This window comes from Silene latifolia, chromosome 8 (genome assembly GCF_048544455.1).
Source record: "Silene latifolia isolate original U9 population chromosome 8, ASM4854445v1, whole genome shotgun sequence".
In the NCBI taxonomy this organism is placed as follows: Eukaryota; Viridiplantae; Streptophyta; class Magnoliopsida; order Caryophyllales; family Caryophyllaceae; genus Silene; species Silene latifolia.
In genome coordinates this window covers 107,516,996-107,531,114 of record NC_133533.1, presented here as the reverse complement: position 1 = coordinate 107,531,114, position 14,119 = coordinate 107,516,996, and the positions used below count along the sequence as shown (strand labels likewise).

The 14,119-nt window shown below is 40.2% G+C and overlaps 1 protein-coding gene across 1 annotated transcript; it reads left to right on the top strand.

Moving 5' to 3' along the window:
- The first annotated feature begins 380 nt into the window (after window positions 1-380).
- Window positions 381-14,079, top strand: LOC141595686 (protein FAR1-RELATED SEQUENCE 5-like). Its single transcript, XM_074415651.1, has 5 exons — window positions 381-387; window positions 963-1,283; window positions 1,366-1,534; window positions 1,635-1,949; window positions 13,725-14,079. The coding sequence occupies exons 1-5, from the start codon at window positions 381-383 to the stop codon at window positions 14,077-14,079; spliced, it is 1,167 nt and encodes a 388-aa protein (XP_074271752.1).
- Window positions 14,080-14,119: the final 40 nt, after the last annotated feature.

Below are 14,119 nucleotides of genomic sequence, written 5' to 3'. Positions count from 1 at the left end.
ATCTTACTCTGTTTGTTTTTATTTCGTTTCTATAATTTGAATTTCATCTTGCTTTAGTTGTTGTTTTCAATTTAATTTTGTGTTTCCTAAAATTCGGTACGTTTTTGTTTTATTTCCAGGTTTTGCTGCTCATTCTTCACAATTATCATATTATTCCAATTAGTTCGTTTGTTCGTGCACGTAATTGGTGTTTTTAAATCCCTATGTTTCAATTCGTTGTCATCTTACTCTGTTTGTTCTTCTTTCGTTTCTATGCTTTCAATTTCATCTTGCTTTATTTGTTATTTTCAATTTACTTTTGTGTTTCCTAAAATTCGCACGCGTTTTTGTTTGTTTTCAGGTTTTCTGCTCAAATCTCTGCGTATTCAATCGTCATTGTGATGTCTGGTATGTTATTCTTCTTAATTTTGTACTTTCAGCGTATTCTCAAATCTCTGCGTATTCTCTCTTTATTTTGTACTTTCAGCTTTGAATCACATGTTCTTTATACTTTTTGTAAATATTCTCTATTACTAGTCGTCTTTATTTCTGTTCGTATAATTTTTGTACCTATAAATATTTTCTGTTCATTTACGTTCTTCTTTTGTATCTTTGACAAGTGTGTTTTTGTTTTGCTCAATATGTGATATTGTTTTCGACAACTGGTGATATTGTTTATGTTGATATGTACCATTGTATATTCACCTTTGTGATATTGTTTTTCAACTTCATGTGTGATATTGTTCCAGAATACGTGATATTGTTTTCCTGGATATGTGATATTGTTCAGCCCCTTGTGTGATATTGTTCCTGCAAAATTCCTTTGTGATATTGTCTTCCATCTTCATGTGTGATATTTTTCCCAGATAATGTGATATTGTTTTCCTGGATATGTGATATTGTTCAGCCACTTGTATGATATTGATTTCGTCCATATCTTTAAGACTTTTTCTTGTTATTTTACATTTTACTTTTCTTGCCAGATCCTACAAGTAATGTAACTTCTTCTTCCTGTAATGATATTCATGTCTCTGACATTACCTCTAAAGATAGTAATGATATTGTTGAGTCTTCAATTACTTCTACTGTTCTCATTCAACCACCTGATGCATCTAGCTCGACCCCACATGTTGAACAACATTCTGTTCCTTCTCGTGTGCATCAACTACTCTTGGACTCCACACCTGGTGGTAGTGAAGTGTGGACAAGGAATGTTGCAGCTGAGTTTAAACCTCATATTGGCCAGTTGTTTGGGACGTTGGAAGAAGCTATTAGTTTTTATGATGTGTATGCAGAAGCATGTGGTTTTGAACCTAGGAAGTCTTCCCAAAAAAAGGTCTGTTTCTGGTGATGTGAAGTATAAATTTGTTGTTTGCAACCGTGAAGGTTTTAGAGATCGTAAGAGGACGGCTACTGTTTTAGATAGTGGAAAGGAGCAGGCAACTCCCAGGCCTTTTGATATTAGGAACACTAAATTAACTAGGATTGGTTGTACTGCTATGATTGAGTTTCGCTATAATGGGGATGGTTATGTTGTTTTTCAGTTTCGTGAGTGGCATAATCACCGTCTTTGTTCACTTAGAAATCAACAGTTTAAAAAATAAACACAGGCACCTCCATCTTTACCATAAAAAGACAATTATTGATCATTCAAGGGTTAATCAAGGCCCAACAAGGGCATTTAGAAATGTCAAGGAATATGTAGATGGCTATGAGAATGTTGGAGCTCAACTGGTTGATTTTAAGAATTTTGGAAGGGATATCAAATGTTTCATAGGAGACCGGGATGCTCAACTGTTTGTTAACTATTTTGAGGATAAACGTGATACAACTGAAGGTTTTTACTTTGCTTATGAGGTGGATTCTGGGAAATGTTTGGTTCGTGCATTTTGGTGTGATGCAGAGTCTCGTAGAAACTATGCTTTGTTTGGTGATTACATCACTTACGATCCAGCTTACAGTACGAATAAGTATTGTATGTGATGCGTGTATTTTATATAAGGTTTTTACCTCATTTTTACACGCATTTCTGTACTTTTTATGTAGCATCTGGCAACAAATACCCCCGAATATTCTACTTTGATTCGTTTTATGTAAATTGCAGGAATAAACCAAAGAGTAGCTAAATCGAGCCTAAATTCGTCCCATTTGCATGCATTTATGGAGAACAAGGAGCCGGAGCTTGGAATCTAACACTTTGAAGACACGTGAGCTGGTTTCGGTAGGTGTTATAATGTCTAACGTGCCAAAATAGCTCGATCGACTACTTTTCTAGTCTATCGAATGCTTTATATACTGAAGGTTACTCGATCGAGCAGTTCGAGTATTCAATCGAGAAGACATTACAAGGAGTTACTCGATCGAGTTGTTTATTTCCACTCGATCGAGGGGTTTGACGCTTAGTTGCTCGGTCGAGTGGTTTATTTCCACTCGATCGAGTAGTTTGGCCTGGATTAGAATTTTTCCGCCTATTTTCGTATGGGCTTTTGTAATTTAGTTATAGATTAGGTTTTGAGGAGGATTTTCGTATACTACTAAATACAGTAGACTGCGTAACTATCCTCATTGACTTTTACTCTATCATTTCCCTACTGTTTCTGGGATTTGCTCTATTTCTACCCTTTTGCAACTCGAATTCGGATTTGTGATCGGTATTATTATTCCTTCTTAATTCCTTAATCTTAATTGTTGCTTTATTTCTTTCTTTCCTTTATTGCTATCATCTTTACCCTATTCAATGTCTATTAGCTTTGTTAGTATATTTAATTTCAATTATCTTTGTGTTATTGTTGTTGATTCAATAGTGATGCATAGCTAATTTCCCTTGCTTAGACTAGGGGATCCATGATTATGAGGGGATAGTAGTTGCCATATTAGGTTAATGCTGATGCAATCGTTGTTGTTAATTGCTGCATTTATCTGTATCTGTCTAATTGAGTCGACGCAATTAGGCATTTAAATCATAGTAAACCTTGACCTGGACCGAAAGGTTGGAAAGAGTGAGACTCGTAGCGAACAATAGGGCATTATAGTGGGGGCGAAAGCTAAGCTATTTGTGCTTTAGGGCGAAATGAGACCGAAAGGAGATATTCACTGCTCCTTAGACTATACTTGCACTAACCTGAAACCTAGATTACTTGACTGAATGATCATGGTGAACCGTCTGTCTTAGCTGCTTTCCTTATCTGCTTAATTCTTTTTCTCTGCCTTATTCTCTTTCTTACTCTCATTAGTTTAGAACAATACAATTAAAACCCCCCAATTTGGTTACCGTGACGAACTTAGACAAAGCTGACATTTTCCCATCTCCCTGTGGAGATCGACCCGACTTCCCTAGCTATATTAGTTAGAGCCAGTTGGTTATTTTTGATAGGTATACGTTTGCCCTGTCAAATTTTGGCGCCGTTACCGGGGAGGTGACGCAATTTTGTTGCTTTATTTAAGTTTGTTTCTCGTCTCAAGGAATTTATTCCTTGAGACTGATCTCATTTCTGCAAAGTTTTTGATTAGTTTTACAGGTTATCTGTTTTGCTTTTTAAATTCTATTTGCCAGAATGCCGAATATAGCCAGCCATTCAGAGCCGAATGTGGATTCCCTTCCAAAAGGTTTCTTACTACCCATTACTGATTCGGGAACCTTTGGAATCCACCCATCTTACATACAGCTGGTCGAGAGAAATCTCTTTAGGGGGGTACTTGAAGAAGATCCAGGCAAGCATATATAGCTGTTTACGGAGTATTGCTCTACCATTCCTCTTGCTGCTGGGGTGACACAGGACGAAGTAAAGGGAGCTATTTTTCCCTTTTCTTTAACTGATGACGCCAGGGAATGGTTGAGAGATCTAGATAGGGAGGTAGCCGGTGTAACCGACTGGAGTTCCTTTGCTCTAGCCTTTTACAGGCGATATTTCCCACCGCAGCGCACCAATGCCTTGAGAGCTCAGATTAGTTCTTTTGAGCAATTGTCTACTGAAGACTTGGATGGGGCTTGGACTAGGTTCAAGAAGCTTGTCCGCTCTGTGCCTCATCACGGGTTCAAACATTGGTTCCTTTGCACCCAATTCTACAACGGGTTATATCGGAGCCAGAGAGCTATTCTTGATAGTGTAGCTAAGGGGAGATTCACTAAAAACGTGGAAGATGATCAAGGGTGGCGTCTCATTGAGGAGATGGCTATTCATGTCTCCGAATATGGAAATCCCCGAGGTAGTGAGCAAGTTAATGAGTTGGTAGCAGCTGCAGTGGAAAGTCCTAGCAAAAGTCTAGGTAATGTGGAGATTATGGAAACTACAGGTGAGAGTGCACAGGTTTGTTCAATTACTGAGCATGTGGAGATATGTGGTAGATGTGGCATGGAAGGGCATGACTGTAATACTCCGTATTTATGAGTCTCTGGGTACTCTATCGAGTAGGCCTTACTCTGTCGAGTAAGGGTGAGTTGCGTTTTAAAATAGTTTCTGACCTGTTGGGTACTCGATCGAGTAACTAAGATACTCGATCGAGTAAGGGGGCACTCGATCGAGTACCTTAGCTACTCGATCGAGTACCTTAGCTACTCGATCGAGTAGCCGGTTTACGGGGTGTTATTTCTCGGGTTTTGTTAATAATGCGATTAGGTATATAATCTTTTCCGTCATTGTTCTTAAACACTTTTCAAAACCTAAATTACTGTCAAGAGAGAAAACAAAGTACGTTCTTCGCTTTAATCGCATTGTTAGCAAATCCCGGAGTTTGGAAGGTCGGATTTCACCTTTCGTTATACCGTTGAGATCCTTGCGTCGAGGGTAAGATCTATGTACCGTTTTTACAGTATTTCCTTTAAGTTGGTTAAACCCTAATATGGGGATTTGGGGGTTTTTTGTAGATTGTGATTTGTTAGTGTTTATGTGTTTGTATGATAGGAGGAGGTTTTGTAGAAGAGGCTTTTTTATTTGATACAGCTGTTGATACCGTCTGACTATTGTGCTTTCCTGGTAGGGTTTCCCTACTCAGTATTAGTCCCATAGTGATTGTTGATGTGTTGAGATTGATTGTTTGATTAATATCGTAATTGTATTGTGACGGTTGTGATTGTGATTGTTTGTCTCTGGTTCTCGAGATGCGTTCTCGGCTGAGTGGAGTCACTTGCGGGAGTGGCTTCACGCCCTAGTTTCGCCCTTCGTGGAACCCGCCACGGAAGGGGATGTGCACATTAATGAACATGGAATTCGCTCAATATGAGGAGCGAGGATTTGGTGGGTACGGCTGCGGTCCCCCACTGGCAGGGCTGGTCCAGTGGAATGATGATTAAGATGGATGGGACTGGTGTGATTGTGTGTGTGTGTGACGGTTAAGCTGTCTGTTTATCGTATTGTTAATATATATAAGTTGTGTGATTAGTACTGACCCCGGTTGTTGTTTTGTAAAACCTGCGGTGATCCATTCGGGGATGGTGAGCAGTAATTGAGCAGGTTTGAGTTGAGTCACATGGGATTGCTGGGATGTGCCACTGTCGATGATAGAAGTCTTCATTTTGTAGCTTAGTAGTTTTATAAACTTTGCTTTTAGTTGATTAGACAGTTGGTTTGAGAACTTGTACCCGTATTTTGGGATTTGGCCTTGGTTTGTACTTTTCACTAAAGTTATATCATTTAAATGTTGTTTCGTTATTGTCTTATGATTATCATGCCTCGGGTAACCGAGATGGTGGCATCCTTATACCTGAGTGGTCCTGGTAAGGCACTTGGAGTATGGGGGTGTTACAATGACCCTATTGAGTGTCTGGCAAGTATAGAGCGCGTCCTTGCTTATCAGAAATACAAGCAAGGAGTTCCTTTTTCTCAATTGTATAAAGAAATGAAGAATGTTTCTACTCTTTCTACGCCAGCGCCGCAACCGGTCTCTCCTTCTGCAAACGAGGAAATTGCCAAACTGAAATCTTTGATGTTGAACTTAACACAACAGTTTAGAGAGAAATGCAATAGGAATGAAACCGTCATAGTGGAGTTGAGAGAACAAGTCGCGCAGTTAACACTCGCGAAATACCAAGCCAACCTTCTACCGACATACGATCCGGTTAATGCAACGAATCTCCAGAGTGGCCTTGTTCATGAGGGGCCAAAAGTACCAGAGGACGGGGTTGTGACAGTTGATAATACCCCGGATGATGATTTGGATGAATTTCTAGACGAAATCCTTGCTGCGTGTTCTTCAGATACTCGATCGAGTGAAAAATCTAATCGATCGAGTGAATTAATTCATCCCATCACTCGATCGAGTGATAATTGTGGTCGATCAAGTAGTGCCCAAATCACAGATGGTCGATCGAGTTATATTCTTACTCGATCGAGTAAAATAGCTGAAGAAATCACTCGATCGAGTAAGCCTGAAAAAGAGATCACTCGATCGAGTGATAAAAATGGTCGATCGAGTAAAAGCTAATATGAAACCACTCGATCGAGTGGTGAAAGTGCTCGATCGAGTACCACAAGCAGCGGAGACCCCATTTTACTATCTAATTCCGCTACCGTGTCATCTTCCCCTGCTGTGGAGACGTCACGCACTGATAAAGGTAAAGAGAAAGTCGCGGTTCCACTCATTGCTACCAGAGTACCCTTCCCAGGTCGTCTGAAGGACGCGAAGGTCGAGCGACATTACGGTAAGTTTGTGGACATTGTGAAGAACCTCCAGGTAACTGTCCCTTTTACCGAACTTGTTACCCAGGTACCTACTTACGCTAAATTTATGAAAGATATTGTGACGCGTAAGAGAGAGCTAAGTGAATTTGAGACGGTTTCATTTATGGAAGAGTCTATTAATTTATTTTTAAATAAGGTTCCACCTAAAATAAAAGACCCGGGTAGCTTCTCTATTACCTGTGTTATAGGCAATGTGGTTATTGATAAGGCTCTTTGTGATTTAGGAGCCAGCGTCAGTGTCATGCCCCTATCTGTCTGCAAGAAATTGAATATGAGTCATCTTAAAGTGACTAACATTACCCTACAGATGGCCGATAGATCTGTTAGGAGACCCTTAGGTGTCTTAGAGGACATGCCTGTGAAAATAGGCAAGCTCTTTATACCTGTGGATTTCATTGTTTTAGATATATTTGAGGACACCCGGACCCCAATTATCTTAGGAAGACCATTCCTTTGTACAGCTGGGGCCATTATTGATGTCAAACAAGGGCGTTTGACTCTTGCAATAGGGGATGACGCGATCACTTTCAGTCTGCCTAGTACTTTGGCTCGGCCAATGATAGAGGATACTTGTTATTCGGTTGATATTATTGACGAGTCTATTTATGACTTCTGGTCGGGTTCTTTCATGAAGAACCCACTAGAAGCTCTTATGCTTTTGGACGAATGTGCAGATAGCCCACATGACGATGACGCTGTGATGGATTTGCTTATAGATGATTTAGATGAGCGTGGACTCACCGACGCTGAGGGAGAGCAAGTGGAACAAATGATTAGCACTCTTTGCTCCATTGAGGTAAAGGTACCGGAGTATAAGCCTCTTCCTTCTCATCTAAAATATGTTTTCTTAGACGATACTGAGCAATATCCAGTCATTGTTAGTGCTAAACTTGATAATGATCAGCTGACTTCTTTGTTAGCTGTGCTTAAGAAAAACAGGAAAGCATTGGGTTATTCATTGGACGATATCAAGGGGATTAGTCCCGATATTTGTATGCACAGGATAAAGCTGGAGGAAGATCACAAACCTTGCAGATAGGGTCAGCGCAGACTGAACAAGAAGATGCAAGATGTTGTGATGGCTGAGGTAATGAAGTTGCTCGACGCAGGTATTATCTATTCTGTTGGTCATTCTAAATGGGTGAGTCCAGTGCAGGTAGTCCCGAAGAAAGGAGGGACTACCATGGTTAAGAATGACAAAAATGAGTTAATACCCACTTGAGTAGTGACTGGTTGGCGGATGTGTATAGATTACAGACAGCTTAATGCCGCCACCGAGAAAGATCACTTTCCCCTTCCTTTTATTGATCAAATGGTAGAAAGGTTAGCTTCTCATAAATTTTTCTGCTATTTAGATGGGTATTCAGGGTTCTTTCAGATCCCTATTCACCCAGACGATCAAGCTAAGACTATATTTACTTGTCCTCAAGGCGTGTTTGCTTATCGCAGAATGCCTTTTGGTTTATGTAATGCCCCTGCCACCTTCCAAAGGTGCATGATGGGGATATTTTCCGAGTTTATCGAGTCTATTATGGAAGTTTTCATGGACGATTTCAGTGTTTATGGAAGTGATTTTTCTAACTGTCTGTCTAACCTTGATAAAGTGTTGCAGCGCTGCATCGAGGTTAATCTCGTGCTTAACTGGGAGAAGTGCCATTTCATGGTCAACGAGGGAGTTGTCTTAGGGCACTTAGTTTCTGATAGGGGAATAGAAGTTGATAAAGCAAAGGTGGAAGTGATTCAGCAATTACCACCTCCTGTTAATGTTAAGGGGGTGAGGAGTTTCCTTGGCCACGCCGGCGTTTATCGCCGGTTTATCAAGGATTTCTCAAAAATTGCTAAACCACTTACACAGCTGCTACAAAAGGATGCCCCTTTTGTGTTTACTGATGAGTGTCTTTCTGCTTTTCACAGGTTAAAGCAGGCTTTAGTCTCTGCGCCGATCATACGACCTCCCGATCGGGACTTGCCGTTTGAGATAATGTGTGATGCCAGTGACTATGCACTAGGAGCGGCGCTAGGCCAACGGAAAGACAAAGCTTTAAATGCAATCTACTATGCGAGCCGAACTCTGGATGAGGCTCAAGTGAAGTACACTACCACTGAAAAAGAGCTGCTAGCTGTAGTTTATGCCTTAGAGAAGTTTCGTTCTTATTTGATTGGGTCGAAGTTCTTTGTTTTTACCGACCATGCAGCTTTGAGGCATCTCCTTGCTAAGAAGGAGGCTAAACCACGACTATTGAGATGGATACTCCTTCTTCAGGAGTTTGATTTGCAGATTAAAGATAAGAAAGGAGCTGAGAACGTTGTAGCTGATCATTTGTCGCGACAAGAAGGGGAAGATTCTCTACCTATTGATGACTCTTTCCCTGACGATACTTTATTTGATGTATTATCGTCTATTGTTAACCAAGAGCCTTGGTATGCAGATATAGCTAATTACGTTGTCGTGGCAAGTAAGCGCGCCGCCCGACCTTTCTCATCGCCAGAGGAAGCGTTTTCGTATAACGCTAAGCAAGATTTTCGGGATGATCCTTATTTGTTTAAGGAATGTGCAGACGGTCTCTACAGACGGTGTATTCCGCAGTGGGAGGCCAAAGTAGTCCTGGAAGGCTGTCACTCCTCTTCCTATGGTGGTCACCACGGTCCATCGCGCACTGTGGCTAAGGTACTTCAGTCTGGTTTTTATTGGTCTTCTTTGTTTGCTGATGCTAAGTCTTTTGTTTCAGCTTGTGATGCTTGCCAACGATCAGGGAACATTTCAAAGAGACATGAGATGCCACAAAATGGTATCTTAGAGGTTGAGGTTTTCGATGTCTAGGGCATTGATTTCCAAGGACCGTTCCCGTCTAGTAAAGGTAACAGGTACATTTTAGTGGCTGTAGATTATGTGTCGAAATGGGTTGAGGCAATTGCTTCACCTCATTGTGAGGCCAAGACCGTGATAAAAATGTTTAAAAAGGTCATATTTCCCCGATTTGGTGTCCCTAGGGTCGTCATTAGTGATGGGGGAATGCAATTTAAAGAAAAGAAACTAACTTCCATTATGTCTAAAGTTGGTGTCCAACACCGGTGTGGTTTGGGTTATCATCCCCAAACTAGTGGTCAGGTAGAGGTCTCTAATCGCGAGATGAAAGAGATCTTGTCTAAGGTAGTTTCTAAATCATGGAAGGACTGGAGTCTTAAATTAGAAGACACATTATGGGCCTACAGAACAGCCTTTAAGACACCAATTGGTGCATCACCTTATAGGTTAGTTTATGGGAAATCATGTCACTTACCTGTTGAGTTGGAATGTAAGGCTTGGTGGGCAATTCATGAGCTTAACTTTGATCCTAAGTTGTGTGGTCAGAATCGTCTTTTGCAGCTAGATGAGTTTGAAAAATTTAGGCTTAATGCCTATGATAGCTCGCGCATTTATAAAGAAAAGACGAAGAGATGGCATGACAAAAGAAATCTACCTCGGGAGTTTCATGTTGGGCAAAAGGTCTTTCTTGTTTAATGCCGATTGCGATTATTTCTGGCAAGTCAAGTCCAGGTGGAGTGGTCCTTATACGGTGACGGCTGTTACCAAATTTGGATCCGTGGAGCTCGAAGATTCCGAAGGAAGTAGGTTCAAGGTGAATGGGCAATATGTGAAGCATTATCACGAGGCAAATGAAGCAGACAATCGTGTTGAAGTCTTGTACTTCGACGAGCTAGATGCGCCAGTTGATGCCAGAAAGGTCGTGCGGGACCTCTTAAACCTGCGCTCTCCGGGAGGCAACCCGGACTGTTTTATTGTACTTTTGTTGAACTTTTTATTTGCCTATAGCTTTTTGTCGAACTTTAGACGCTGTTTTATGCACCCTATGTATTTTCCTTGCTTTTGATGCGTGTTCTGCAGGTACAGTCACTCGATCGAGTAGTTTTTCTACTCGATCGAGCACTTTTGAGATCATATTCACTCGATTGAGTGATATATATACTCGATCGACAAGCTGCATAATCACGTTTACTCGATCGAGTGATTATTTTACTCGATCGAGTCCTTCCAGACACTAGTTCACTCGATCGAGCTATTCCAAGCTACTCGATCGAGTAGTTTTGTCTTCCAGCTAAAACTTTACGTCTATTGAGCTACTGCTTGACTTCCTTTGACCTCCCATGTTCATGGTCGGTTTGGGGAGGTCCCTCTTCACAACATTTTGTTAGTATTCCGACTCCACTTATCCTTTTCTCCTCAGTTTGCATTTCTTTCCCTATTTTTGGTACAATGAGGGCATTGTACGGTTTGGTTTAGGGAGGTATGCATCCATATCTGTGTCTGTATTTTTTCTTGCATTTTCGCTTGCTTGCACGTTTCATTATTTTCGCATGCATTGTCGTTTTTAATTCAAAAAATCACATAAAATTCAAAAATTTTCACGTTTAATTTGAGTCGGAACGTTTGAACTTTGACGCTATATTGAATCCTTTCTTCTACCTTGCATATTCTTGACATATAGTTGGCATGATAATGTGCATGATCTACGAGTTTTTGTCTCTCTCTTATTTGAACGAATAGACTTGACTCATATATCGGCAAGCTACATTACATTCTGAGGTTAGAGCTTTATAAACTGGTGACATTCATGACCGGTTTCATTTAGGATGTGAGTAGTACTCTCTGTAAGGCATGTAACATCAATTTGCATAAACATGAGTCTAGTCTTCTTAATACCTGTATGCATTCGGTCTGTGGATGGTGACACATGTTAAGGAGAGGCAGTTCCCCTTTATTTCATTCTACCCATGAGCCTCACATAGCCAAATTGCGCTTTTGTCCTTTTAGCTACATACTATAATTTTTCCTACCCTAGCCGAGCTAGTAATGAGTAGCTGTTTGGAATGCTTTACTGCAGTTTAGTTATTTTTATTTGAATTCAGAAGATGGTGGAAGAATTGAAGGGAATGAAATAAAAAATGATGGAAAAAAAAGAGAAGAAAAGAATGAAAAAAAAATGGAATATGAAAAAGAAAAAGAAAGAAAAATCACGTGCGAAAAGAAAAAATGAGAAATTGTACAGATGATTTTCACTCTCATGTCTAATTTACATCTTATGGGGAGTTGACAAGTTCTTGATGTTTCGTGAGTTGAGTGCATGGAATTTGCACCGTTTTGTTTTGTTATATTGAGTACGAAGTTGGGATGCAGTTCATATTTGGATTCGTTGTTGCTAGCCTGGCTATTAACACCACATATCCAAATTCATCTTAGCCCCTTCTTACCCATTACCTCACTTACCCAACTGTAAGTCCTCGACATGTGTCTTGGTCATTAGTATGGTTGGAATGCATATGTACGGTTGTAGAGACTTTATTTATGTTAACTGCATGCGTGTTCTTATAGGTCGAGTTAGGTGAGTGTCTTTACTTCTTTCTATCTTTCACATATATACTCACCTTTTGCCTAATTTTGAGTGATGAGCAAGTCTTGCAAGGTCGACGGTTCAATAAGTTTGAAACATTGATTTAACTCGTTTGCACTTCTCATTTGCCACTTTGTTAGTTGTTGCATTAAACTGGTTTTGGTGGGTGATTTGTAGCTGATGCGTTGGTCCCATTCCACTGTTTATTCTTAGTTACATTCATAATTTGCTTGGGGACAAGCAAAGGTTTGGTTTGGGGAGATTTGATGCGTGTATTTTATATAGGGTTTTTACCTCATTTTTACACGCATTTCTGTACTATTTATGTAGCATCTGGCTACAAATACCCCCGAATATTCTACTTTGGTTCGTTTTATGTAAATTGCAGGAATAAACCAAAGAGGAGCTAAATCGAGCCTAAATTCGTCCCATTTGCATGCATTTATGGAGAACAAGGAGCCGGAGCTTGGAATCTAACACTTTGAAGACACGTGAGCTGGTTTTGGAAGGTGTTATAATGTCTAACGTGCCAAAATAGCTCGATCGACTACTTTTCTAGTCGATCGAATGCTTTATATACTGAAGGTTACTCGATCGAGCAGTTCGAGTATTCAATCGAGAAGACATTACAAGGAGTTACTCGATCGAGTGGTTTATTTCCACTCGATCGAGGGGTTTGACGCTTAGTTGCTCGATCGAGTGGTTTATTTCCACTCGATCGAGTAGTTTGGCCTGAATTAGAATTTTTTCGCCTATTTTCGTATGGGCTTTTGTAATTTAGTTATGGATTAGGTTTTGAGGAGGATTTTCATATACTACTAAATACAGTAGACTGCGTAACTATCCTCATTGACTTTTACTCTATCATTTCCCTACTGTTTCTGGGATTTGCTCTATTTCTACCCTTTTGCTACTCGAATTCGGATTTGTGATCGGTATTATTATTCCTTCTTAATTCCTTAATCTTAATTGTTGCTTTATTTCTTTCTTTCCTTTATTGCTATCATCTTTACCCTATTCAATCTCTATTAGCTTTGTTAGTATGTTTAATTTCAATTATCTTTGTGTTATTGTTGTTGATTCAATAGTGATGCATAGCTAATTTCCCTTGCTAAGACTAGGGGATCCATGATTATGACGGGATAGTAGTTGCCATATTAGGTTAATGCTGGTGCAATCGTTGTTGTTAATTGATGCATTTATCTGTATCTGTCTAATTGAGTCGACGCAATTAGGCATTTAAATCATAGTAAACCTTGACCTGGACCGAAAGGTTGGAATGGGTGAGACTCGTAGCGAACAATAGGGCACTATAGTGGGGGCGAAAGCTAAGCTATTTGTGCTTTAGGGCGAATTGAGACCGAAAGGAGATATTCACTGCTCCTTAGACTATACTTGCACTAACCTAAAACCTAGATTACTTGACTGTATGATCATGGTGAACCGTCTGTCTTAGCTGCTTTCCTTATCTGCTTAATCCTTTTTCTCTGCCTTTTTCTCTTTCTTACTCTCATTAGTTTAGAGCAATACAATTAAAAACCTCCCAATTTGGTTACCGTGACGAACTTAGACAAAGGTGACATTTTCCCATCTCCCTGTGGAGATCGACCCGACTTCCCTAGCTATATTAGTTAGAGCCAGTTGGTTATTTTTGATAGGTATATGACTGCCCTGTCAGTATGCTTTTCACTCCTTTTACCGGCGTAGACCACCACAAAAGGTCAGTTACTTTTGCTTCTGCCTTGCTATTTCATGAGGATGAAGATTCTTTCACGTGGGTCTTTCAAAAGTTCCTTGATGCTATGGGACAGCGAGAGCCACACTGTATAATAACTGATCAGTGTCCTGGAATAAAGCTGGGTTTGCGTGCTGTCTTCAAACATGCTAGGCGCAGATATTGCATGTGGCATATCATGCAAAAGCTTAGTGATAAGGTTGGGCCTGCAATATCGAAAGAGACTGATTTTGTCAGCCGTTTGAATGCTATTATTTGGGATGCTGAGTTAGAACCTCTTGAATTTGAAGAAAAGTGATGTCAGTTTGTCAATGAGCATAATCTTGAAGGTAATTCCT

What these genes read in the sequence shown, in the direction of transcription:
- LOC141595686 (XM_074415651.1), top strand. An exon ending in TGTGTATGCAGAAGCATGTG is followed by an intron (nt 1,284 to 1,365) that starts GTTTTGAACCTA and finishes GCAACCGTGAAG; the next exon opens with GTTTTAGAGATCGTAAGAGG. An exon ending in GTTTTTCAGTTTCGTGAGTG is followed by an intron (nt 1,535 to 1,634) that starts GCATAATCACCG and finishes TGATCATTCAAG; the next exon opens with GGTTAATCAAGGCCCAACAA.